This window comes from Oncorhynchus nerka, linkage group LG22 (genome assembly GCF_034236695.1).
Source record: "Oncorhynchus nerka isolate Pitt River linkage group LG22, Oner_Uvic_2.0, whole genome shotgun sequence".
In the NCBI taxonomy this organism is placed as follows: domain Eukaryota; kingdom Metazoa; phylum Chordata; class Actinopteri; order Salmoniformes; family Salmonidae; genus Oncorhynchus; species Oncorhynchus nerka.
Window position 1 is genome coordinate 80,809,615 of NC_088417.1, and position 26,535 is coordinate 80,836,149.

At 44.3% G+C, this 26,535-nt stretch overlaps 1 protein-coding gene and 1 pseudogene across 3 annotated transcripts; one reads left to right on the forward strand and one right to left on the reverse strand.

The window, feature by feature from the left end:
* Positions 1-598: 598 nt before the first annotated feature.
* LOC115105833 (forkhead box protein N4-like) lies at positions 599-7,986 on the reverse strand. 3 transcript variants are annotated; one of them, XM_029628249.2, is made up of 9 exons: positions 7,790-7,986; positions 7,409-7,476; positions 3,999-4,284; positions 3,787-3,900; positions 3,482-3,633; positions 3,234-3,330; positions 2,902-3,115; positions 1,895-2,242; positions 599-1,719 (listed from the first exon to the last, which is right to left on the reverse strand). In XM_029628249.2, the coding sequence occupies exons 1-9, from the start codon at positions 7,823-7,825 to the stop codon at positions 1,493-1,495; spliced, it is 1,542 nt and encodes a 513-aa protein (XP_029484109.2). In that variant the 5' UTR covers positions 7,826-7,986; the 3' UTR covers positions 599-1,492. The 3 variants fall into 3 exon arrangements, with proteins under 3 accessions (XP_029484109.2, XP_029484111.2, XP_029484110.2); XM_029628251.2 differs by lacking the exon at positions 7,409-7,476 and having other exon boundaries at positions 686-1,719; XM_029628250.2 differs by lacking the exons at positions 7,409-7,476; positions 7,790-7,986 and adding an exon at positions 6,622-6,970 and having other exon boundaries at positions 686-1,719.
* Positions 7,987-10,957: 2,971 nt separating this feature from the next.
* LOC115104808 (unconventional myosin-Ih-like) lies at positions 10,958-25,906 on the forward strand (annotated as a pseudogene).
* Positions 25,907-26,535: the final 629 nt, after the last annotated feature.

Sequence of the window (26,535 nt, forward strand, 5' to 3'; positions counted from 1 at the left end):
GCACCGCCAGCATTCAAAAGTGACCAAAACATCAGCCAGGAAGCATAGGAACTAAGAAGTGGTCTGTGGTCCCCACCTGCAGAACCACTCCTTTATTGGGGGTGTCTTGCTAATTGCCTATAATTTCCACCTGTTGTCTATTCCATTTGCACAACAGCATGTGAAATTTATTGTCAATCAGTGTTGCTTCCTAAGTGGACAGTTTGATTTCACAGAAGTGTGATTGACTTGGAGTTACATTGTGTTGTTTAAGTGTTCCCTTTATTTTTTTGAGCAGTGTATATTCAATGTGCGGGACACATTTGAGGCTAGGATTACACCTTTTACAAATGGTACTTAGGATATGTACAGTACAGAGGAGGCTGGTGAGGGAGGACGGCTCATAATAATGGCTGGAATGGAGTCAATGGAATTGAATGGTATCAAACATGGAAATGTGCTGGGTGTGTTTGATACGGTCCCAATTATTCCAATCCTTTCCAGCCATTATTATGAGCCAATCCTCTGATTTAAAGTGCCACCAGTCACCACTGGTACAGTACGGCTATGAATAAAAACACTTTGTTGTAATACCCTAGAGACTGACAGTAAACTGGGCTCTTGTGTCACATGTTTAATTCTAGTTCAGCAGCACGGTGTGCATTGTGTGAATAAGTGAATAACACTGAAAAACCTGCAATAAATCTGGCATCTGAAAATATTTATTCTGAAAATGTTTACAGTTAGAGAAACACCTTGTAGGCACAGGAGTCTATTGTCAGTTTAAAACAGGTGAATCTGCTAAGGCTTTTAACATGTCTGTAATACCTTTACATAAATAATCTTTAAGTTAAAAATGTTTAGTATTTCTAAAATACATTAACATGTTAAAGTCCTCTATATTATGGCTTTAAGAGTCATGTTAGACAGTTCACACAGAGCAAAGTAAATAAATACAAAATGAACAAAACAGAAAACTCTGAGATAATGCCTGCCTAGCAGGACTTTAGTACTACAAATAAACTATCGAGCTAAAACACCACAGTCAAATCTGGTTACAAAAAAAGGATTGTTTGCACAAGCTAGTAAAGACTTTTCCTCCACAAGAAATAGATGACAGATGAGTTTCCCCGACAATCTTTTACATATCTTCACAGAAGACAACCGTCACAACATTGACTCCAGCTCTTGTAAAAATAAAGTGGCATTGCATTTTACCTCTAAACCATTACACACACAAAAACACTGTATCCTCATCACTCTAAAAATCTGACAGGCCCAATCAAACACGTCTATGTTAGCTGATTTGGGTGCTTCATAAGTGCTTTGGTGGAGAAACAGGAATCAGTAAAAAAAAAAAAAAATCTCTGATTGACATGAAAGAGGCAAGTCAGGTGGGAGAATGTTCAGGATTCTCATACAGTAGGTGTGGGGACATGCAGGTTCAACAGTAGTGGTCTGTCTTGGTGTATATCAGTGTTTAATACACTGTATATCAGTGTTTCACAGTCAGTCAGAGCAGGGTGGCGGCTTGGCCCCCGGCCTCTGTGGTGGTGATGTACTGGAAGGGGACAGCAGGTGCCGGGTCCAGGGTGGTGTACAGCCCTGAAACCTGTAGGTCCACCAGGGGCTGTCCAGTGGTGGGGCCAGGCAGCTCAGAGTCAGACAGGCACAGAGGAGAGTGGTTAAACATACTCTCCAGGCTGAAGCCCTCCTCTCTCACCCCCTCCCATAGGCTCCCTGAGAGACAGAAACAAACACATTATAACCCGTTAAAACAGATTATTAACCAAATCATCCTTGGATTAAAACAGTTATGTTCAAGACTATCTGTTTTGATAAAGGTGTTCAACAAATATGCCATTATTCATTTTAAACATACAGTAACATCCCTCCGATATTCATAATAACCCACCGGCAAACTCCATGATACTAGGGTCCAGAGCGTCCACATCTGCTGTGACGTCAGGGTGGAGGCTGTACAGACTGTGGCTGTTGGCTTGTCTGTAGGGCTGCTGCTGGATGAAGGGGGTGTGGGAGTAGTCTGGGACAGAGTGGAGGGGAGGGGTCCGGGCGGGAACAGGGGAGCTGGGGTCTCCTAGCAGGGTGGGATTCTGGGCCTGGAGATGGAAGGGGAGGGATGTCTGCAGAAGCCCAGACAGAGGGGAACCACAGGGGCTAGAAGGGAGACACGTCATCCTGGGGTCACAAGGGTTCCTCCGACAGCCGTCCGGTCGGTCTGTGATCAGCCTGTCCAGCTCATCTGAGAGACATGAACATTAGCAGTAAACAATGAGCTTACACTGAGTGTACAAAACATTAGGAACACCTGATCTTTACATGACATAGACTGACCAGCTGAATCCCGGTGAAAGATGTGATCCCTTATTGATGTCACTTGTTAAATCCACTTCAATCAGTGTAGATGAAGGCGATGAGACAGGTTAAAGAAGGATTTTTAAGCCTTGAGACAAATCTTGTGTATGTGTGACATTCAGAGGGTGAATGGGCTAAACAAAAGATTTTAGTGCCTTTGAATGGGGAATGGTAGTAGGTGCCAGGTGCACAGGCGTGTGTCAAAAAGTGCAACGCAGCTGGGTTTTACACGCTCAGCAGTTTCCCGTGTGTATCAAGAATGGTCCACCACCCAAAGGATATCCAGCCAACTTGACAGAACTGTGGGAAGCACTGGAGTCAACATGGGCCAGCATCCCTGTGGGTTTCTTTTGCCACCATGTAGAGTCCATGCCCCGTCGAATTGAGGCTGCTCTTAGGGAAAAAGGGGGTGCAACTCAATATTAGGAAGGTGTCATTAATGTTTTGTACACTCAGTGTACATAAGCATTATGTGCTGTTTTTTCATTAGAATGGCTAATTGCCACAATATGGCTAGTCTTTTCTCGTCTGCTCTACCATCCCCACCTGGGTTGGCCATGCTGCGGCGGATGGCAGTCAGGTCCTTGCGTTTCCACTTCTGCATCTCTTCCTCCATCTTGTTGATCTTGGCTGGGTTGAGGGCCCACAGACAGCCCTTACGAGTGGAGGAGGAGCCTCCCTGCTTGTTCTCTTCCTTTTGAAAGCACTTGTTCAGAGACAGGTTGTGTCTCACAGAGTTCTTCCAGCCGTCAGGCGCCGTCTGTAAGGTAGACCATCAGTTAAACACATACTGATAAAAACATTGTTGCCGATGTTCCCAAACTTCCATGAGCCCAGATAATGTCATGTGTGTAAAGAGGCATCTCCCTGCTCCTCACCTTGAAGTAAGGGAAGTGCTCCTTCATGAAGCCATAGATCTCACTGACAGGGAGGCTGCCTGTCCGGCTGTTCTTCAGAGCCATAGCAATCAGGCAGCTGGCAAAAACAGTCAAATATCATCCATTTTCATTTTTTGCTCAGTTCTAATTGTGTCTTCTTTTTTGATAGGTCCTTTACGAACTGTGTTAAAACTGTACCGATTAAATGTCATGTAAACTGACCAAGTTAATGTGTTAGTGTGTCGTACCTGTAGGAGTAGATCGGTTTGGGGAAGGAATTAGGTTCTTGTAGGAGATCCTGGTTGCTGTGGGGGTTGGTGATGCTCATGCCTGCTGCTTGCTGCTCATACAGGTTTTGGCTATGGTAGGAAGGGCTGTTATACAGGCTGCTGGGGGAATGCTGGGAAAAATGAAACCAATAAACTTATTAGGCCCTCCTTGCATTAATTACGAGTTATAGACATACAGAGAAATACTATATGCATCACTCTGTCATAAACTCTTATGTTCATTAGAGTTCAGAAACATTTCTTAACATTTCTGTGGATGTTACCTGTTGGACAGCCTGAGCTGGGCTATAGGCCTGCTGGGGGGAGTGGTAGTAGTGGGCTGGGGAGGACTGGTATTCTGAGGCAGGCATACCACTTCCTGGGTACCCTCCTGTCATCTGAAAGATAAAGACTCATATGAAGGGAAGAACATGGATGATTAAAAATAACAAAGACAAACACAAATACAAAAAACAAAAGGTTTTGGAGTGCTTACATTTCCATTTTGATTGTTGATGTAGTTCATTCCAATATAACTGTTCTGCATGTTGCTATGGGGAGGGACAATGGTGTCATGTCCTAGTGCTGAATTCATGTTTCTGTGCTGGTGTGAACCTGGGTGAAGCTCCAGTGGGCTGCTCTGGGGTTCTGTGTTGTTGAAGGCCAGTCTGCCTGTGGCCATCTGCTGCAGCCTGTGTACGTCCACGGTGGTGAGCCAGGATAGAGACTGCAGGTCCCCTGGCAGCTCCTCACTCTGCTGGGACAGCTCAGTGGTCAGCAGCCTGAACGACAGACAAAGGAGCTGCTCAACATCTACTGTAAGGGACCTGAGTTACTGAAACTGAAACTTCATTCATGGATTCCATGTTTCATCACAAAATTGTTTTGAATGTTCATTTTAGGACTGATGCCCAGCTGAGCATTCTACTCAATGCAGTGACTATAGGTGCTGATGAAGACTGTCTAAAGTGCATTACCATGTCTTGGAAGCACGATGGCATTAGAAAAGGAGTCAAGATTTTTTAGTAGGACAAGCTTTTGTCATCTTTGCTACGTCGCCAGATTGACTTTAGATGCAGTATAATTTAATTAGCTATCTAAGATTGAGGGGAGAGCACCAACATTTGAGCTAGCTAATGTTACCATTGCTAGCTATTTCTGTCAAACCTTGCTAGCTCACGGCCAGCAACATTGCCATCTCTCTAAAGTAAACTTGATGACAACATAATGATGGCAATGTTGTTTTCTACTAATTATGTGTCTACTTTAGCAATGTCATTGTATTTCTAGTCCACTATAGTGTAATTTTGACGAAACATTCACTATCCCCCATTAACCTTCTGTCGGGCATCAATATGCTGCGGCATCGGTCGAATGTTGACACGAACGAGTGACGAAGGTTTTACAAACTCTATTTGCACAACTGACCCTTTTATTTCAATAACTCTTACTTTCCAGTTCCAGATACTCAAAAATATAATGCAATGTTACATCCGGTTCCCACGGCTCCATTTAATAAATTAAATGTATTTATAAAGCGCTTTTTACATCAGCCGATGTCACAAAAAGCTATACAGAAACCCAGCCTAAAACCCCAAACAGCAAGCAATGCAGTTGAAGCACAGTGGCTAGGAAAAACTCCCTAGAAAGGCAGGATCCTAAGAAGAAACCTAGAGAGGAACCAGGCTCTGAGGGGTGGCAAGTCCTCTTCTGGCTGTGCCGGGTGGAGATTATAACAGAACATGGCCAAGATGTTCAAACGATCATAGATGACCAGCAGGGTCAAATAATAATAATCACAGTGGTTGTAGACGGTGCAACAGGTTAGCACCTCAGGAGTAAATATCAGTTGACTTTTCATAGATCATTCAGAGTTAGAGACAGCAGGTGCGGTAGAGAGAGAGAGTCAAAACAGCAGGGCTGGTGAACAGGTCAGGGTTCCATAGCCACAGGCAGAACAGTTGAAACTGGAGCAGCAGCATGACCAGGTGGACTGGGCTGAATCACAAATACACAGGGGCACCCCCACAATATTCAAAGTGTGGAGTAGGGTCGGGTACACTGTGCACATTGTCTGCAACAGTTGGTCTGGCCATTGAATAATGATTAGTTATTCAAATGACAGTCCCCAGCCCTGTGGCACCTGGCTCTATTGTTTCCAGAAGGCTGTTCCCTACACTCCACCCCCAAGATGACCAGAGCCTACATTAATCTGATTGAGTGACAGCTAATTGACAAGGGAGTTAAACGAGAACCATCTGCCTCTCTATCAACACCAGACCCTCTGCACTACAGCCAACCGCTCTAGTGCAGGAGAGCCTGGAAAGCAGGCTTAATGCTGTTGACTCTTCTAAACAGACATTAAAATAACATGCATGCTCCTGCCTTTCTAAAGCATATTTCAGTCTGACCTTACATTTGGTTAGCTTAGTTGACAATAGTTAGTATTTTACTGGGAATCTTCTTTCTCACAGTTACAAACATAGCATTTCAGCTCCACCCACACATTGTTATCAGTAGGCAGATTGGGTGAATTCATTTTGCATGGCTTGGTGCCCTGGGTGGGTGGAGTTTACACATTTTAGACCATTCCATTGGTCCTTAAATGAGATCTCCACCCACCTGGTGAACTTGGCAGTGCAAAAATGAACTGGCCCATTTTTATGTTTCGTCAGATGATAAAAACAAAGTGTTGCTTGGAGACCCTGTGTGGTCAATGTCATGCCCACAAACCAGAAAGGGAATGGTTAACTATAAGTTCTATAATGTAAAAACCCAGTCTATAAACTGTAGTAGTAATACAATTACAAGTTTGATTGTGGTTCATTTTACAGTCAGGTTTTAGCCAATGTCTTGAATTAACTCCATTGTAAGTAGACTGAAGAGCTGTTCTGGTTTTCAATCAATGAGTCATAGGCTATAAGATAAGAAACTAGTTAAGAAACATAAGACATTAGCCTACAGTGAGAACATCACAATAAAGTTACATTACTGTGGGAACAGAGTATCCAGCATGAAAAATATTACTGTAGTTTATTTAATTACAATTTGGCTGAAAGAAATCTCCAAACTTGGTTGCTTCAAAGGTAACTTCACATAAAATCTGAAAAAACACAAACCTTTTTGAGGGAAACATCCATGTAACAGTGCCACAAAGAATACCCCTCAATTCAGATTAGCACAAAATAATGATTCCTTCTGAAGTAAAAATCCTTCTTCACTGTCAACAATGTCGCTAGGGGAACTCCAAATAAACACAATGAGAAGGCTATAGACAAGCAGGTCCAGTTCACTGAGCAATTATGTCGCTGAGGTAGCTAAGCTCTGATTGACGAGGAGAAAAGTTGTTCTTTACTCTCTTTACTCTCTCCGCTGTTGGAAGAAGTGTTCGACGTGTGAACGATGTGTCCACCACCTTTGCTTACCAGTACAAATTAGACAGGCAGTCAAGCAAGTCCTCCCCCAAGGGTTTCTACAAGCAGTGTCCCCTTGTTATCTATTTTGAGGCCACCCCTCCCAAGTCCCCAGCACCAGAAACCCAGGGATAGACCCCCCCCCCCCAACAGTGGGACAGAAAACAGAGCTGATGGGCTCTGACATATCTATTCAGACCTAAAATGATTAATTGTAATGTTTTTTGTGTGTGCATATTTTCAGACACACACATACAAAGAGAGAGAGGGAGAGAGAGAGAAGGGCAGAGTGAGAGAGTGTGAAAGGTCAAGATATAACGTTATATATATATATAAAGAAAGAGAGAGACCCCTTGCAAACCATAACTTGAAGGTTTGCCTGCCAAGCTTTTCAGAGTTAATTCAGACCCGTGACAACCTGGTGCAGTATCATTATCTAGCTTTACATGACATCCTGTGATGAGGTGTGATGAATGATTAACGTTAACGTTACTTTCTGAATTTCTGAAAATCGCTGTCATGCTGGCGCGGTGGTATCATCTGGCGCGATGGTATCATCTCCTACAAAATAAATAGTCAGTTAGCTAACCTTAGTTGACAAACCTGGCACACTGCCAGCCAACAGCTAGGTAGCTAACCACAGTGACAATGCTAGCTTTACATTTACACAAGTAGCTACGTAGCTGTTTCAACTAACGTTAGTTACCAGACCCATACCTGACTGTCTAACTAGCTAGCTACAGTAGCTCGTTTCAATCTAGCTCATAATGCTAGTATGAGACATGTATTTACTTTGACAGCTAACTTAGCTAGCTAGATATCAGACACGTTATATGAAATGTAAAAACAACTATGTAAACAACCCCTTGCTAACCTGTTCTGAACGAATCAACGCTGAGTTTGAGTCCATTCATTAACCTTCCAACCCGTTTTAAAACTCTCTTCTGTCACCGACTGCCTGTCCAGTGTGTCCACTCTGGCAAGGAGCTGTTCATCAGCACCACTGTCTGGTTCCAATTTTGATCCGGCGCGCTTGCCCGCGCGATTTGATGAGCTGCAGCGGGAAGGTGGTCGAGGAGGCGCGGAGAGGAGAGGCAGTAACGTTAGTTCTCAGGCTCAATGATAGCAGTGAAATAAACACCAGTGAAAGCAGACAACAACATAGACATGTGGGAATGATGGTCATTTTAAGGGAAGGGTGTTAAACAGTTTGTAGACTGCAAATTGACCGCAAGAAGCCCAAACAGATATCACGTTGGACTAAAACATTTTTCAAACATTGCTTACGTTTGTTTATGATCACCTGTCTCTCTATTATGGATGGGATTGGGAATACTTGGGAACAGATTTCAATTGGAGCTGATTTCCTAGTATGTTTTTTTTTTGCCGAGAAAATTTGGGGGGCCAAATAAAACCACCCGCTAGCCAAATTCAGTTGGGGAACCCTGGCCTAGGCCCTCCTCTCGAATCCCCGGATTTGAATACTTTGTGCATTGTCAATTAATGGAATGCGCATTCTCCCCCTTCCAAACAACTCTTACAAGTACATCAGAACAAGCATTTCCCATAAATGAATAATGCCAACACACTCCAACACAGTTGTGCAACTTGCCCCTACCCTCCACCTGACAGCAGAACATGATTAGGCAACTGTATATTGTGTGGATTATTATCATTCTGATGTAGCCTATATGATAACCTTAAGCTTACTTTCAATAGTTCCAGCCAGAGAAGTGTTAGAATGACAGTGTATGCCTTTTTACTACCCAGAGTATGATTATATGTATATTGCAATATTTTTTTATCACATTGGGGATTTGTCTGTCTGCTAGGCATTCTGTCTAGTTCTCTCTGCAGAACATTACAGGCGAAAAAACAGAAGAAGAAAATTAGGACACCATGACAGCCAGTTTGCAAGGGCTGTTGCACTCCTCCAATGAAATGCTCTATCAGTGCATTGTCATACTTTTTATTGAAATTTCTATATCAAACAGCCACATTTTATACACAAAAATAACACTTTTTCAGATAAACAAACCGAGCTGCATTTCAATACTATAGCTCAGTGAAATTGCATTTAACCTAAATGATTGCGTTTTAGAATCATGTTATTGTATTGCCATCAGCTGTATGCATTTGGCCATGGTATCCTAGCAGAAAGTTTCTTGCTCACTGAACATGGCTGAGATTCAGAAGGCTACTACAGTAACCTGGCTAGTCTTGACCATTAGATTCCAGCTCTCTCCTCAGCTATCTATTTGCTCCAATAAATAAAGCATGCTGAGTTGTATGGGACTAATTGAGCAGGTGAATATTAATTTGGCTATCCTGTGATGCCTAGTCCCATGCCCTTTAAGGAGGCAGAGTTGTGCTGTAATTGGTCAGTATGTTAACCCATGATTTTCTGAGAGGTTAAGGGGTTACCTAATATGCTGGTGTAGCTGGTTTTGTGTGTGTGTGTATGTGTATCTACCTGTGTGTTTATGGTGTGCGGGGGTCTTTGGTACATTGGTGCCCTGCTGCAGGAAAAGGTGTGTGTATTGTGTGGTTAAGTGCCTTGTTCGTGGGCACATTGCCCTGGGATTTGAACCGGCAACCCTTCGGTTAAAAGCCAGCTTCTCCAACTTCAAGGCTACTGCTGCCCCCTATTGATGATAAGGTAGAACAATGAAAAACCATTGCTGTGTACGGGATCTGATATCCCATTTCAATTAATGATAGAATGAGAGTAAGGTAGGACAGAGGTTGGTTGAGGATGATGACCTTACCTCTTGACTGGAGTGGACTTTGATGACTAGGGTATACAGCTTGTTCCCCCTTATTACAGAGACATAAAGTGTCAGGAAGAGGAGAAAATGAGAGTTTGTGTGAGAGAGGGGAAAGAGGGCTGATGTGTGGGGTTATCAAATCGTAGCCCTCAAACTCAGCATGAAATCTGTAATGGGAAAATCAACCCCCTAACTCTGGTGTAATTGGATTTTACAGGGACTCATGTTAAATCAGAGAGCTGTGGGTAGGTAGCACAAAGCTTGTTAAGGCTAGACAAGTCTAACCACAGGCTGGAGGGGCAGGGAGCACAGGACGTGTGGTGTGATTGTGAATATATGGGTGGGTATTTGGTAGGGGGCTGCAACCAAACAGAACATGAACTGCTCAAAATGGTTCAGTGTTTCCCATAAATTACCTTAAATGTTACAGTAGTCTCTGGGAATGTAAGCCTCTATGTAACATTGTTTGGGAAGTATATAACTTAAGTTGATATAGTGGGAGTCAAGTTATCCCTTCTGTTCTGATTTTTAGTAGTGTCTAAAATGTATGTCCTTTGTTTTGAATGTCTCCTCTCTGTTTAATTAGTGTGGCTGTAATGCAAGATGCCTTTGTTAATGTTTACAGGATGCTCAACTTTACATTTTAAACAGTCGGAATGAGAGGGCAATGTTACGCTTCTGTCAAGCCTGTCACAACCTAACACATTACTTCGTACTAATCCACAAGACAGGGAAGGTGATCATCTATACTTTGTTTTTTCTTAATCTTAAATAATCGTTCTGGATAACAATGTCGATCAATAACTTATTTATGGTTAGTTAAATCATGTATGATCTGTTTGAATCAAAATGAGAACAAACTTGATATATAATTTTTAAGAAGACAGGGAAAAGCACAGGCTGATATTGACAGCAGTTTTAAGATGCACTGAGAGGACAATAGTTTCATCCCAACAGGCCTGTTACTGTAGCTTCACCTTGGTATTTATGAGTGGTTTATAATTAGTCAGAAATGTATCTGCCTATTCAAAGATCAGTAAACACAATACCTGCACTGGGGCTTGGAGCAGATAGTTTCTGAATCCTTGTGTTTTACATGCACGCATACACACACTGACGCACACACACACACATTGTGTGTCAATGGACACTCATGTGAAGCACTGAATAAGACCTTCCTGTCTAGGCTTCATGAATGATGAACTAACTATCTTAGAGCATCCAGAGCCAACTAGCTCAGTATGGTCTCAGCATGGTCTCAGTGTGGTCTCAGCATGGTCTCAGTGTGGTCTCAGCATGGTCTCAGTGTGGTCTCAGTGTGGTCTCAGTGTGGTCTCAGCGTGGTCTCAGCAAGGTCTCAGTGTGGTCTCAGCATGTATGGTCTCAGCATGGACAGGACCGGAGCAACGCTCCAGCAGGAAGTACTAGTCCACATGGAGAAACTCCCCACGAACCGCTCCCCTGGACCCCAGAACCTGGCCAGTTCTGTCAGAGAGCATGGAAGTCAGAGGGATAGAGGAAAGCAGTGTGACAGTGAGGTGTTACGGTCAAAGGGACATACCTGCGTCTGAGTCGCCAGAGGCTAAAAGTAGCTCTAGAATGAGAGTGTTGCTCGGTTGCTAGAACAGTCCCAGGACGAGAGTCCCTCTTTAATGTGAAATCGGGGACAATAGTTCTAAGTTGTTTGATCCATTACAAGACAGATTCAACCATGACTCACATGGCTTTGGCGATGAGTGAGGTAATACTGCAGTATGTTTTTTAGTGTGTCTGTGTGCTTTCCCTCTGTTTGATAGAAAAAATGACTGTTCCCCAATGTTATTATTATTTTTGTCATTTAGCAGACCCTCAGAGCGACTTACAGGAGCCTTGCTCACCACTTATGAAGTTTCAACCTTTGCCAGACTTTGAAAAAAATATGTAATACAATGGTAAAATACATACTGTTTATGGTACTGTTTTCTACCACATTATAGTATGCTGTATTTGATCTCTACAATTGAAGCTATAAAAAGGAACCATTGTAGGATGAGATACAGAACCGTGACTCTCAGGTTTCTCCGGACACCTGGAGCCCCCTAAACATGTGTGTGTTGACATGGGTGATGTGATGTGTGGTGTCAGTCTGTGGCCCATGAGGAGTGCTCTCTTTCAGGAGCCTAACGGCCACTTTGTGACAGAGTAACAGGATCCTGTCCCAAAGTGGAGAGCCTGGGACAATGGGCTGGCCTCCAGGGTGATGGCCACTCGGTCAGATAGGCTTTCCTGTTCCGCTTTAGCCTGCCATTAAATGTAGGTGTGTTGTTGTTCATTTTCCACCTTTGCTAGTGTCATCCCTCTCTGCCCACACCTATTACTCTCCACATATCTCTCTCCACCCCCCCCTCTCTCTCCACCCTCTCACTCCAAATCTCTCTCTATATATATATACACTTCTCCACATCCCTCTCTCTATTTCTCTCTCCCCCTCCCTCCCTCCCTCCCTCCCTCCCTCTCCACATCCCTGTCTCTCTACATCTCTCTCTCCATTCTTTGTGTGAGTTATCACCTGTTTCAGACTTTTTGAAAAGATGTCACTCTCTCCTGTTTGCCATTACCATTAGGTTCCATTAATGTGTATAATTTAATGGTCCTTCCATTTTCAGCAATTAAGAGTGTGTCAAACACAAGTGCAAAGAAACGTTATCTCACACAAGCATGTATGCGCGTACTCGCGCACAGAGCGAGAGAATGGAATTTCAAGACATTTTCACTTTCAATGTGGCTAAGAAGGGTCCAGTTCCCTTGTTTATGCTAAGGAAGGGAGAAAGGGAGGTTTGATCCCCATCGCCTCCTTCTGTTTTGTCAGATTGATTCTGACATCTCAAATGGGGTGCCTTCAGTGATGTTGTTCACCTGTCTCATTGGTTTAACATGATGCTGGGCTGGGAGGAGATCGGAGGGAGGGATTCTGGAGGGGAGGAGAGTGCAAAATAAATAGTAGCTCAAAAGGTGGGAGAAATCAACCCCCCACCTCTTCCACATCCCTAACCCAGTTACCCACATTCCTTGAGGATCGGAATAACAATTCAATAGTAATGAAATCAGAAGACTAAAAAATATGTTCTATTGTTTTGTTCCTCATGATAACTATAGGTGTCATAGCTCAGCAAGTCTGAGACCATTACTTCTCCTTTATAGTCTGTTCCTTGACATATAAATACTTGCTTTTGGGGTTCACATATTAGAAGATTACACCCCCCATCACCCAACCGTCACCCACACCCCCTGTTGTGCTTTCTCTTGCTCTGTCGTTCCCCTCAGCATTACCCTGCTTGCAGTAAGTAGGCCAAAACTCTTTTGTGTTTTGACTGCTGAGTGTGAAATTGACTGTGACGTTGAATGTTTTCTAATGAATAATTACTGAATAGACATACTGGCTGAATGTGTGAACTGGATTGTAGACTGCTCTTTAAAAAGGTTTCCATCTTCTTATTCACATGACCAAAAATGCTTTTCACATACAAGATGGATTGGAGGGGCATCTTTTAATGGATGTTTTCTCAACATTACAGAACATTGAAAGAGCCTTTCTTGCAGTTCAGGGGGAAAAGTACTATAGAATTGAATAAAAGAGGTTTTCAGTGTTGCAGAGCTGGCAACCATGTAAGATGTGACGGGTTGCTGTGCCAGGTAGAGGGTGGGAGAATGGGAGTTGGAAGAGGAAGGTTTTTTTTTCTTAGAGTGGTGGATTGAAAACGTTTTTTTTGCACTTCTCTGCCCCCCTGTGTTCTCAGAAATACATCCTGGAGGGCTCGTGTTTTAAGCAGCTTTAGAATTCTATGTCTTCTGGTAGCATGGTGGAGGTCTGGGTGTGAGCCTTGGGACCATGAGCTTTCAAATCATGCCCTTACGTTTACCACACAGCTCCTATAGTAAACTATTCACTGTAGCTTAGAAGATACACATATAAACTCAGCAAAAAAAGAAACGTTCAGGACCCTGTCTTTCAAAGATAATTTGTAAAAATCCAAATAACTTCACAGATCTGCACTGTAAAGGGTTTAAACACGGTTTCCCATGCTTGTTCAATGAACCATAAACAATTAATGAACATGCACCGGTGGAACGGTTGTTAATTGCCTACCGTCTGTAAGCTGTTACTGTCTTAAGGTCACAGTTATGAAAACTTAGGACACTAAAGAGGCCTTTCTACTGACTCTGAAAAACACCAAAAGAAAGATGCCCAGGGTCCCTGCTCATCTGTGTGAACGTGCCTTATGCATGCTGCAAGGAGGCATGAGGACTGCAGATGTGGCCAGAGCAATAAATTGCAATGTCTGTACTGTGAGACGCCTAAGACAGCGCTACAGGGAGACAGGGCGGACAGCCGATCGTCCTCGCAGTGGCAGACCACGTGTAACAACACCTGCACAGGATCGGTACATCCGAACATCACTCCTGCGGGACAAGTACAGGATGGCAACAACAGCCCGAGTTACACCAGGAACGCACAATCCCTCCATCAGTGCTCAGACTGTCTGCAATAGGCTGAGAGAGGCTGGACTGAGGGCTTGTAAGCCTGTTGTAAGGCAGATCCTCACCAGACATCACCGGCAACAACTTCGCCTATGGGCACAAACCCACCGTTGCTGGACCAGACAGGACTGGCAAAAAGTGCTATTCGCTGACGAGTAGCGGTTTTATCTCACCAGGGGTGATGGTCGGATTTGTGTTTATCAACGAAGGAATGAGCGTTACACCGAGGCCTGTACACTCTGGAGCGGGATCGATTTGGAGGTGGAGGGTCTGTCTTAGTCTGAGGCAGTGTGTCACAGCATCATCAGACTGAGCTTGTTGTCATTGCATGCAATCTCAACGCTGTGCGTTACAGGGAAGACATCCTCTTCCCTCATGTGGTACCCTTCCTGCAGGCTCATTCTGACATGACCCTCCAGCATGACAATGCCACCAGCCAAACTACTCGTTCTGTGTGTGATTTCCTGCAAGGCAGGAATGTCAGTGTTCTGCCATGGTCAGCGAAGAGCCCGGATCTCAATCTCACGTCCGGGACCTGTTGGATCGGAGGGTGAGGGCTGGGCCCATTCCCCCCAGAAATATCCAGGAAGTTGCAGGTGCCTTGGTGGAAGAGTGGGGTAACATCTCACAGCAAGAATGGGCAAATCTGGTGTAGTCCATGAGGAGGAGATGCACTGCAGTACTTAATGCAGCTGGTGGCCACACCAGATACTGACTGTTACTTTTGATTTTGTTCAGGGACACATAATTCCATTTCTGTTTGTCACATGTCTGTGGAACTTGTTCAGTTCATGTCTCAGTTGTTGAATCTTGTTATGTTCATACAAATATTTACACATGTTAAGTTTGCTGAAAATAAACGCAGTTGACAGTGAGAGGACGTTTCTTTTTTTGCTGAGTTTAGCTCTGAGAGAGTACATATTTTTATCGGGTTAAGTTGAGGACAAGTACATTAGAGTGTCTAGTTTGAGAAACAGACGCCTCACAAGTCCTTAACTCAATGTCAACAGTGAAGAGGCGACTCCGGGATGCTGGCCATCTACATAGTTCTGATGATTGCCTAGTTAAATAAAGGTTATATAAAGAAAATAAAAATGATTGTTGAAATTAGATTGATATAGTAACCGGTTAGTCAGATTAAGTCAGTGTATTTTTACCCTAATTTCAATGTTTACAATGCTGGTTGAAATGAGATGAAAACTGGTTGATTATTTTTTTCAAATCCAAAGGTTTTCCCAGGTAGATTCCACATCACAATAGGTTGACAAATGACGTTGGAACAATGTTGATTCAACCCATGTCTGCCCAGCGGGAAGCATGTCCTTCTTTCTTTCCCTAGGGAAATGGCATCAGGAAGGCACAATGTAAATAACTAAATTGATGAATTGCCTTATGTGTTGGTGCCCTTGGGCCATCTTCCACCTGGTAACTGCGACTGGTAGTGTTGCTTTCCTGTAAGAGGGTATTTTTTTTGTCTGAAAAGAATACAGCAGATAAATTATTTGTCATCTGGTTGTCATTACTAGTTTACAACTGTCATGCCCTGATGGGATTTGTGACAGTATTGTTATGTTGTGCTTTGGGGGCATTTGCATATAAGATATCAACGCAACAGTCCTGGACCCTGTCTCTGATTGGTCAGAGCCTGGAGGAGCACTGTAACCGGATCCTTCAGGACGTGGAGGGCTCCCTTACGGCCCGGGATCGCGTGGACATCCAGGATTTTGTTATGCTGAATGCCTACACCAGTGAGAGTGCCTTCCTGGACAACATGAGGAAACACTTTCACCAGAACCTAATTTCCACTCCGGAGATATCCCATTGCCTTCCTCTCGGCCAAAAAGCCACCCTAACTCAAGACCACAACGCGCCAGGGAAAACAGTGTTTCTCCCCTAATTGAACTGGCACTTTGCTCTACTGTACCTACAGGGTGAGCTACCTTACAGAAAGTAAGGTCATGTAGATAACAAGCACACTACATTCTTGTTGCACCCATGCAGACAGGCATCCATCTCTCATAATGTTCATTCTAATACATTTCCCACAGACCTACGTTGGTATGCTCCTAGTGTCAGTCAATCCCTACAAAGATCTGGGAATCTGCACCAAGAAGATGGACATTTACATGGGAGTGTACTTTTTTGTGCTTCCACCCCATATGTAAGTTGCATGTGTACATGTATAACATATGTTTTTGCTTGTATGTGTGCGCCACAAGATATGCTATACAGTGCTGCCTATGTATCTACAGTATATTCATCAGCAGTGTAATTGAACCTCTACTTCACTGCGCTCCCTTTCAGCTACACCCTGGCAGACAATGTCTACCGCACCATGTTAACAGAGACCAACAACCACTTCATCTTGATCTCAGGGGAGAGTGGAGCAGGAAAGACGGAGGCCTGCAAGAAGATCCTGCAGTTCTACGCTGTGAGCTGCCCCAGTACCAAACTGCTGGACAACGTCCGAGACCGACTGCTGCTCTCCAACCCTGTGCTTAAGGTGAATACCATAGTAAAGCATATGTGATGACATGAGAAATTAACATTATGTTTGTGCACTGCCATGTACAAATACAATGACTGATAATATAGTGTGTACCTCTCTCAGGCTTTTGGAAGAAGAATGACAACTCAAGCCACTTTGGGAAGTACATAGACATTCAGTTTGATCACGTGGTAAGTGCCATGAGGTTGAGCACAGAATTCCCATAGTAAAACATCAGAGGAACATAACAAAATGACTGTTCGATCTTTAATGGGCTGTACTCCCCCTAGGGGGAAGCTGTTGGTGGCCACATCCTCAGTTATCTACTGGAGAAGTCCCGGGTGGTTCATCAGAACCATGGAGAGAGAAACTTCCACATCTTCTACCAGCTAGTGGATGGAGGAGAGGAGGACCTGCTATGCTGGCTGGGTCTGGAGAGGAATTGTCAGTGCTACAGCTACCTGGTACAGGTGGGAGAGGTAACTTATCAATGCTACAGCTACCTGGTACAGGTGACTTATCAACGTTACAGGTGGGAGAGGTAACCTATCAACACTACAGCTACCTGGTACAGGTGAGGACCTTTACAATTGAACAGTATGAATATGTATAAAAGAGACAAACAATCAACGTTTCCATGGAGTGGGCCATCATCATCAAGACAGTTATCTCCGGTCTCATCCAGGGGGAATGTGCCAAAGTCAGCTCAATCAATGACAAGAGTGACTGGATGACGGTACGGAAAGACCTTAGTGTCATAGAGTTCAGTGAGAGCAATATAGAGGTGAGTCCTAATCTCTATCAGATCATATAATTTATCATGAATGATCACTTATGACCAACCGGTGTCTTCTTTGGCCCATGATGTAGAGCCTGTTTGCAATCATTGCTAGTGTACTTCACCTGGGAAATGTTAAGTTTGTGGCTGACTCTCTGGGATACGCCACTCTCAACAACAGTCCAGAGATACATTGGCTGTCCAAGGTGAGACATATTCTGACAGCAAACTACACACTAATGGACAGTCACTCAATTTAGCAGTACTTATACCACAGAAAACTGCTAGAGTACTCTGTTTTCAGACATTATGACAACTTTTCAGATGAAGGGATCCCCTTCGCAATGAGAGTATTTGGTGATGTGTGATTGGTTGTTTTTCTGTTGTGTAGTTGCTAGGCATTCCTGCACAGGAGATACAGGTTGGATTGACCCACAGGAAGATTTAGGCAAGGTTAGAGGAGGTGAGGAAGATGCTACTGTTTTGCAGAGTTATTCATAAAACTTTACCACCACAGTAAAGCCAATCTCTGTGGTTTGTCTGCTGTTCTGGCCAGGTGCTCAGTCCCTTCACCATTGACCATGCAGTATATGCCAAGGACGCTCTAGCCAAAGCCATCTATGGCCGCACGTTCACCTGGCTGGTTAACAAGCTCAATGAATCTTTAGCAAACAAGGCGAGTGTCCCTCTTCAGTGCTCCACCAATGAGTGATAATGTCCCTAATACTAAATCTAACCAATTTAGACGCTGTTAACAGGTATAGGATATACAGTAAGTAGACCCAGGAGACTGACTGGTATTGTGCATCCATGTAGGATTGCTCCAGGAAGACGATGATTGGTCTGCTGGGCATCTATGGGTTTGAGGTGTTTAATAATGTGAACAGGTGAGGGGAGACACAGTGGGTCAGTTTTGGACAGTGACTTTTAGAGTGTGTCAGAGATTATGAGCCTAATGACTTGACTCTGTTTCAGCTTTGAGCAGTTCTGCATCAACTACTGTAACGAGAAACTGCAGCAGCTCTTCATCCAGTTGACCCTGAAGTCAGAGCAGGAAAAGTACGAGATGGAGGGGATTGAAGAAGATACTCCTCTTTTACTAAAATCTCAGATTGGCCTAGGCTACACAGCTTCAGATATAAAGCATGTTTTGAATGGTTGTTTTTCAGTGGATGCCAGTGCCATACTTCAACAACAAGATAATCTGTGACCTGGTGGAGGAGAAATGTAAAGGCATAATTTCAGTGCTAGTGAGTAGATAGAACGACTGATGGTCAGATAGAAATGTAGTCAGGCAGACAATAGATTTGGATTGGTTGAGCTCTACACGTTCAGTCTCCTCTCTACTAGGATTAAGAGTGTCTACGTCCTGGGGAGGCCACAGACATGGGGCAGCAGGTAGCCTAGTGGTTAAAGCGTTGGACTAGTAACCAAAAAGTTGCAAGATCGAATCCCCGAACTGACAAGGTAAAAATCTGTCATTCTGCCCCTGAACAAGGCAGTTAACCCACTGTTCCTAGGCCATCATTGAAAATAAGAATTTGCTCTTTAACTGACTTGCCTGAAAAAAATGAAAAAAAACACTTTCCTGGAGAAACTGGAGGAGATGGGCGATCACCCCCATTTTGTCACATGCGCCATCCACCCGTCTCACATAGAGCGTTGTAACACATTCCTAACAAGACCCATTTTCCAATGCTGAGTTCAACAACTGACAGCTGAGGATGGAGGAGTCACGGTTTGCCTCTAACACCGGACTAGAACATCCTCTTCTCTCTCTGTCCACATCCTGCAGACACAGACTGGCTGACCGGACGACCCGGAAGATTCTGGATCGAGGAGACTTCCCGCCTCTTACACTACGCGGGGGAAGTCACATATTGTGGTCGGTGAGAGATGAGTTCCCCAACATTACAGCCCTTCCTCTCACACACACTTCATGCTCCCCCACATTCCAGTAGCATTTATGAACCCAGTTTCTTGTCTCTCTGATTTTATTTCAATAAGCCTCCCAGGAGTCTCCACTCCTTCTCATCACTTTTTCTCTCACTGTTAACAGCCTGTTTTTTACTCTCCACTATACCCGTTTTTCCAGGATTCCTGGACAAAAATAATCCTCTCCTGTACAGGAACATTTAAGAGGTGTGTCCAGGGCTCTCACTGACACTGCTGCGGTCAGGAATCTGCTTCCTGCCGACTGCTATATTATTCATTGTTAAGCCCACCTGTGAATTATAGAAGAGCTGATTGTTAAGCATTGCTTTGGGATAGACTGACATGACTGTTAAGGGGGAGGACTATGGGAGTGTTTGTTCTACTGCCTCTTGGTTTTGAAAAGACCATTCTTTATCGTTCATCCTGCATATTTTACACTGCCTAAGTGTGCCAGAGTCTTAGTTGAGCTTAATTGTTGTTAAAATGTTGTAGTGTTGAACGATGCGTTGATGTTTATCCATTTGTTAGCTGGGGGATGTTTCCACCTTTCCACTAGGCCCTGCATGTCCCCAGGCACCCTCATTTGTTGACTTCTGTGATCGAAAAAGCCTTGGTTTCATGCATGTCAACATCAGAAGCCTCCTCCCTAAGTTTGTTTTACTCACTGCTTTAGCACACTCTGCTAACCCTGATGACCTTGCCGTGTCTGAATCCTGGCTCAGGAAGGCCACCAAAAATTCTGAGATTTCCATACCCAACTATAACATCTTCCGTCAAGATAGAACTGCCAAAGGGGGAGGAGTTGCAGTCTACTGCAGAGATAGCCTGCAAAGTAATGTCATACTTTCCAGGTCCATACCCAAACAGTTCGAACTACTAATTTTGAAAATGACTCTCTCCAGAAATAAGTCTCTCACTGTTGCCGCCTGCTACCGACCCCCCTCAGCTCCCAGCTGTGCCCTGGACACCATTTGTGAATTGATCGCCCCCCATCTAGCTTCAGAGTTTGTTCTGTTAGGTGACCTAAACTGGGATATGCTTAACACCCCGGCAGTCCTACAATCTAAGCTAGATGCCCTCAATCTCACACAAATCTTCAAGGAACCCACCAGGTACAACCCTAACTCTGTAAACAAGGGCACCCTCATAGACGTCATCCTGACCAACTGGCCCTCCAAATACACCTCCGTTGTCTTCAACCAGGATCTCAGCGATCACTGCCTCATTGACTGTATCCGCTACGGAGCCGCAGTCAAACGACCACCCCTCATCACTGTCAAACGCTCCCTAAAACACTTCTGTGAGCAGGCCTTTCTAATCGACCTGGCCCGGGTATCCTGGAAGGACATTGACCTCATCCCGTCAGTTGAGGATGCCTGGTCATTCTTTAAAAGTAACTTCCTCACCATTTTAGATAAGCATGCTCCGTTCAAAAAATGCAGAACTAAGAACAGATATAGCCCTTGGTTCCTCCAGACCTGACTGCCCTCGACCAGCACAAAAACATCCTGTGGATGGACTGCAATAGCATCGAATAGTCCCGCGATATGCAACTGTTCAGGGAAGTCAGGAACCAATACACGAGTCAGTCAGGAAAGCTAAGGCCAGCTTCTTCAGGCAGAAGTTTGCATCCTGTAGCTCCAACTCCAAAAGTTCTGGGACACTGAAGTCCATGGAGAACAAGAGCACCTCCTCCCAGCTGCCCACTGCACTGAGGCTAGGTAACACGGTCTCCACCCGATAAATCCATGATTATCGAAAACTTCAACAAGCATTTCTCAACGGCTGGCCATGCCTTCCGCCTGGCTACTCCAACCTCGGCCAACAGCACCCCCCCCGCAGCTACTCGCCCAAGCCTCTCCAGGTTCTCCTTTACCCAAATCCAGATAGCAGATGTTCTGAAAGAGCTGCAAAACCTGGACCCATACAAATCAGCTGGGCTTGACAATCTGGACCCTCTATTTCTGAAACTATCTGCCGCCATTGTCGCAACCCCTATTACCAGCCTGTTCAACCTCTCTTTCATATCGTCTGAGATCCCCAAGGATTGAAAGCTGCCGCAGTCATCCCCCTCTTCAAGGGGAGACACCCTGGACCCAAACTGTTACAGACCTATATCCATCCTGCCCTGCCTATCTAAGGTCTTGAAAGCCAAGTCAACAAACAGGTCACTGACCATCTCGAATTCCACCGTACCTTCTCCGTTGTGCAATCTGGTTTCCGAGCCGGTCACGGGTGCACCTCAGCCACGCTCAAGGTACTAAACGATATCATAACCGCCATTGATAAAAGACAGTACTGTGCAGCAGTCTTCGCCGACCTTGCCAAGGCTTTCGACTCTGTCAATCACCATATTCTTATCGGCAGACTCAATAGCCTTGGTTTTCGGATGACTGCCTTGCCTGGTTCACCAATTACTTTGCAGACAGAGTTCAGTGTGTCAAATCGGATGGCATGCTGTCCGGTCCTCTGGCAGTCTCTATGGGGTGCCACAGGGTTCAATTCTCGGGCCGACTCTTTTCTCTGTATATATCAATGATGTTGCTCTTGCTGCGGGCGATTCCCTGATCCACCTCTACGCAGACGACACCATTCTATATACTTCGGCCCGTCATTGGACACTGTGCTATCTAACCTCAAACGAGCTTCAATGCCATACAACACTCCTTCCGTGGCCTCCAACTGCTCTTAAACGCTAGTAAAACCAAATGCATGCTTTTCAACCGTTCGCTGCCTGCACCCGCACGCCTGACTAGCATCACCACCCTGGATGGTTCGACCATGAATATTTGGACATCTATAAGTACCTAGGTGTCTGGCTAGACTGTAAACTCTCCTTCCAGACTCATATCAAACATCTCCAATCGAAAATCAAATCAAGAGTCGGCTTTCTATTCCGCAACAAAGCCTCCTTCACTCTACGCCGCCAAACTTACCTAGTAAAACTGACTATCCTACCGATCCTCGACTTCGGCGATGTCATCTACAAAATTGCTTCCAACACTCTACTCAGCAAACTGGATGCAGTTTATCACAGTGCCATCCGTTTGTCACCAAAGCACCTTATACCACCCACCACTGCGACATGTATGCTCTAGTCGGTTGGCCCCTCGCTACATATTCGTCGCCAGACCCACTGGCTCAGGTCATCTACAAGTCCATGCTAGGTAAAGCTCCGCCTTATCTCAGTTCACTGGTCACGATGGCAACACCCATCCGTAGCACACGCTCATCATCATCCTAAAGCCAACACCTCATTTGGCCGCCTTTCGTTCAGTTCTCTGCTGCCTGTGACTGGGCAACTGCAAAAATCGCTGAAGTTGGAGACTTATCTCCCTCACCAACTTCAAACATCTGCTATCTGAGCAGCTAACCGATCGCTGCAGCTGTACATAGTCTATCGGTAAATAGCCCACCCATTTTTACCTACCTCATCCCCATACTGTTTTTATTTATTTACTTTTCTGCTCTTTTGCACACCAATATCTCTACCTGTACATGACCATCTGATCATTTATCACTCCAGTGTTAATCTGCAAAATTTTAATTATTCGCCTACCTCCTCATGCCTTTTGCACACAATGTATATAGACTCCCCTTTTTTTCTACTGTGTTATTGACTTGTTAATAGTTTAACTGTATGCTGTATGAAGCCCAACGAAGGCAAAGAGCCAGGTGAGGCCTCATCACCTTAACGACCAACCACAGTCTACTAGCCTAAACCCAACACACATACATACTCAGTAGAGGCCATTACACCAAACAGAACCTGACCCATGCATGGCCTACAAAGTGTTACTTGGTGCATTCATTCATAGTGCATGACCTGATGCCTGTAGCTTTGTGACCTCTCTCGCCTCCTGCAGGGCGCTTTGACGTGTTGGTGAGACACCAGGTGAAGTACCTGGGGCTGATGGAGCACCTGAGGGTCAGACGGGCTGGCTTCGCTTCCTGCTGGAGATATGAGATCTTCCTGCAGAGGTCAACACAACCTGCACTTCACAGTTACATTTACATTACATTTAAGTCATTTAGCAGACGCTCTTATCCAGAGCGACTTACAAATTGGAACAGTTCTGTAGATAGTGTGCAGTTGCTCTCTGTCCAGCATAAACTGCTATGATACATAGCTGCATTAGTTTGTTGAACACTCTGGTGTTACCTGTTGTCTCCTTCAGGTACAAGCCCCTGTGTTCAGACACCTGGCCTAGCTGGAAAGATACAGATGCAGAGGGGGTGGAGTGCCTGATCAAGCACCTGGGCTACAAGCCTGATTAGTACAAGATGGGCAGGTGAGGTGGTCTCCAGGATTATGGGTTTGGGTTCACCTGGTAACACAGTCTGGCTGTTTCTCACTGGCTTGTCTTTCATTTATGATACAAAAGGACCAAGATCTTCACACGTCACCTCAGAACTCTGTTCGCCACCGAAGATGCCTTTGAGGTCTGCAAGCATAAGCTGGGTGGGTACTGGCTCTAGCTTTTCAAACAACAGACCACTCAATTCTGGAATTTGATTGTTAAATGGCATTGAATTGGAAAGAAGTCAGGTTTCACATGTCACAGCTACAAGGATCCAGGCAAAGTACAAAGGCTACAGCGTGAAGGGAGACTACATGAGACAGAGACAAGCAGGTCTCTACTTTGACTTTCTTGGAAATAGTATAATATGATATACAAGACTATGACTTAATCAGCTGTCTTGTTGTCTCATTAGCTACTAGGATTGAGACATGCTGGAGAGGCATGAAGGCCAGGAGAGAGAGGGAGAAGAGAGCCTGGGCTGTCAAGGTCATTAAGAGACAAAAATCAGAAGATATCTCAAAAGACAAAGGGTCAACATCTACCACAAATACTCCACAAAATCAGTTGTACTTTGTGATCATATTTTGTAGGTTCATCAAGGGCTTCATGCCCAGAAATCAGCCAGCCTGTGTTGACAACACAGAGTATTTGGCGTTAGTCAGACAAACCTACCTCACACAGCTCAAGGAGAATCTACCCAAAACAGTTCTGGACAAGAACACTTGGCTAACCCCTCCCCCCATTATGCAGGAAGTGAGTCTCAATAGGGAATTGACTGTGCTTTAATACTTTCTCTGGACTTATTTTACACACCTGTTTGTCATGGTATGAGTCAGAGGAGGATGGTGTGAGGAGCTATAGGAGGATGGGCTCATTGTAATGGAATAAATGGAACGATATCAAACACGTGGAAAACACATCCGTTCCATTTATTTTCCAGCCATTACAATGAGCCCGTCCTCCTATAGTTTCTCCCACCAGCCTCCTCTGTAATGAGTATACTGTACACCCATTACATACATTTGTACTTGTAGGCCTCACAGATGTCGAGGAAACTCTACACCCAGCACATTTTACGGAAGTACGTGCAAGGAATCACAGGTAAGCCTACCCTACAAGTCATTTAATGCAGATGTGTACCCTATTTGACTATAGGGCTCACCTCAATCACACCATACATCTCAGTTGTTTGCTTACCCCATTTCCAGTTACAAATCAAGGGATTGACCAGTTCCCTATTCAAAGGAAGAAAAGAGAACTTACCCTCACAACGTGTGCAAACCATTTGTGGACACCAGGATAAGTGAGGCGGAGACCTTGTGCTGATGAATTATGTGCCCAATTGTGCACCTCTTACAGACAGCCACGGTGATAATGACCAGCATTTTTGACCAGTTGCCTTTTCTGGTCAGGTGAGGAAGACATCCACATAAAAGCCTATCAGATTTGGCAAGAACGCATCAAGGTAAACAAATGGAGTTAAGTAAGCTTTGTTAAAGTCAACTCCATACCTTCCCACAGTACAGTGTTCCTGTGGTGAAATACAACAGGAATGGCTTCAGGCCTCGCTTCAGACAGCTGATCTACACTGGAACTGCAGCCTACCTGGTGGAGGAGGCCAAGATCAAACAGCAAGGAGAGGAATAAAGCTGCCTAGGTGTGTGTGCATGTATCACGTTTAGTTCTCGCAGTGTAATGCACTGTGTTCATTCAACCACTGTTCTAAGTATCTGGGCTGTGTGTTCTTCCTGGTGTGTCAGTCAGCAACCTGAGTGACAGCTTCCTGATCCTCCATGTCCAATGTGAGGATATCAAGCAAAAGGTTGGCTGCGCAAAACACTTATCATTGATGTGCACAAATGTATATTTTTTTACTAAGCTTTTGCACATATTATTTTCAGAATGGAATAGTAGAACATTTGCATTTCTATTGTTGCATTGTCTATTTGCTCAGGGGGACCTGGTGCTGCAGTGTGACTACCTGTTTGAGGCCTTGACCAAGTTGTCTGCTGGCCAACAAGAAGCACTCTATTAAAGTAGTCCAGGTAAGACCAGTGTTCAACTAAATACTACTGTAGTCTAAAGAAAATGCTAATTGTTGCCAAAATTGTACGTAATGTTATTTAATGTTGTGGTCGTTTGCAGTGTTAAGTTTGACATCGAGAGTGACCAGGAGACCAATGATTTACAGAGCAAATAATGGCCATCTGATGGAGGCGAGTATGAAACTGAAAGACTGTGTGGCCATTCAATTCTCAAATGAACAAATACGTTTTGTAAACTATTGGTAAACAGTAGGCTACGACATGAACATTTCTCTTATATTTACTCAGGAATCAACTCAAAGTCCTGTCCAATGATTATACATTGAACTGGATCCCTTGCACTTAAAGTAATGGACTGGGCAAATAATCTGATTCTACAAGGTTTGAGGCATCTTGGGACTTATATCATAAATGAGAACCTGCATCCTCTCTAGAAGGGTTTGACATATTACCAAAACTCCAAGACCATTTCACAATCCCTTCATATTAACTGAAATCTCAACAAATGGTTCATAATGTGGAGAAAATCCCAAAGGAATTACAGGTGTTCCACTCTGTCAAAAACTTCACCTGTTATTAAGATACACATCACCTACATGGGCTCAGTTGTGATTACTGTATTAGGGCTCATTTGTAAAATGTGGTTTGTTTTTTGGGATATTTTCACTAGATTTTATAGAGATAAACAACATGGTTAAAATAGTCAAAAATTGATTTTGAAGCAATAGGCTGTGTCATCATTTGTATACTTTCTCACAAAGATGCTGTACCATATTTACATTAA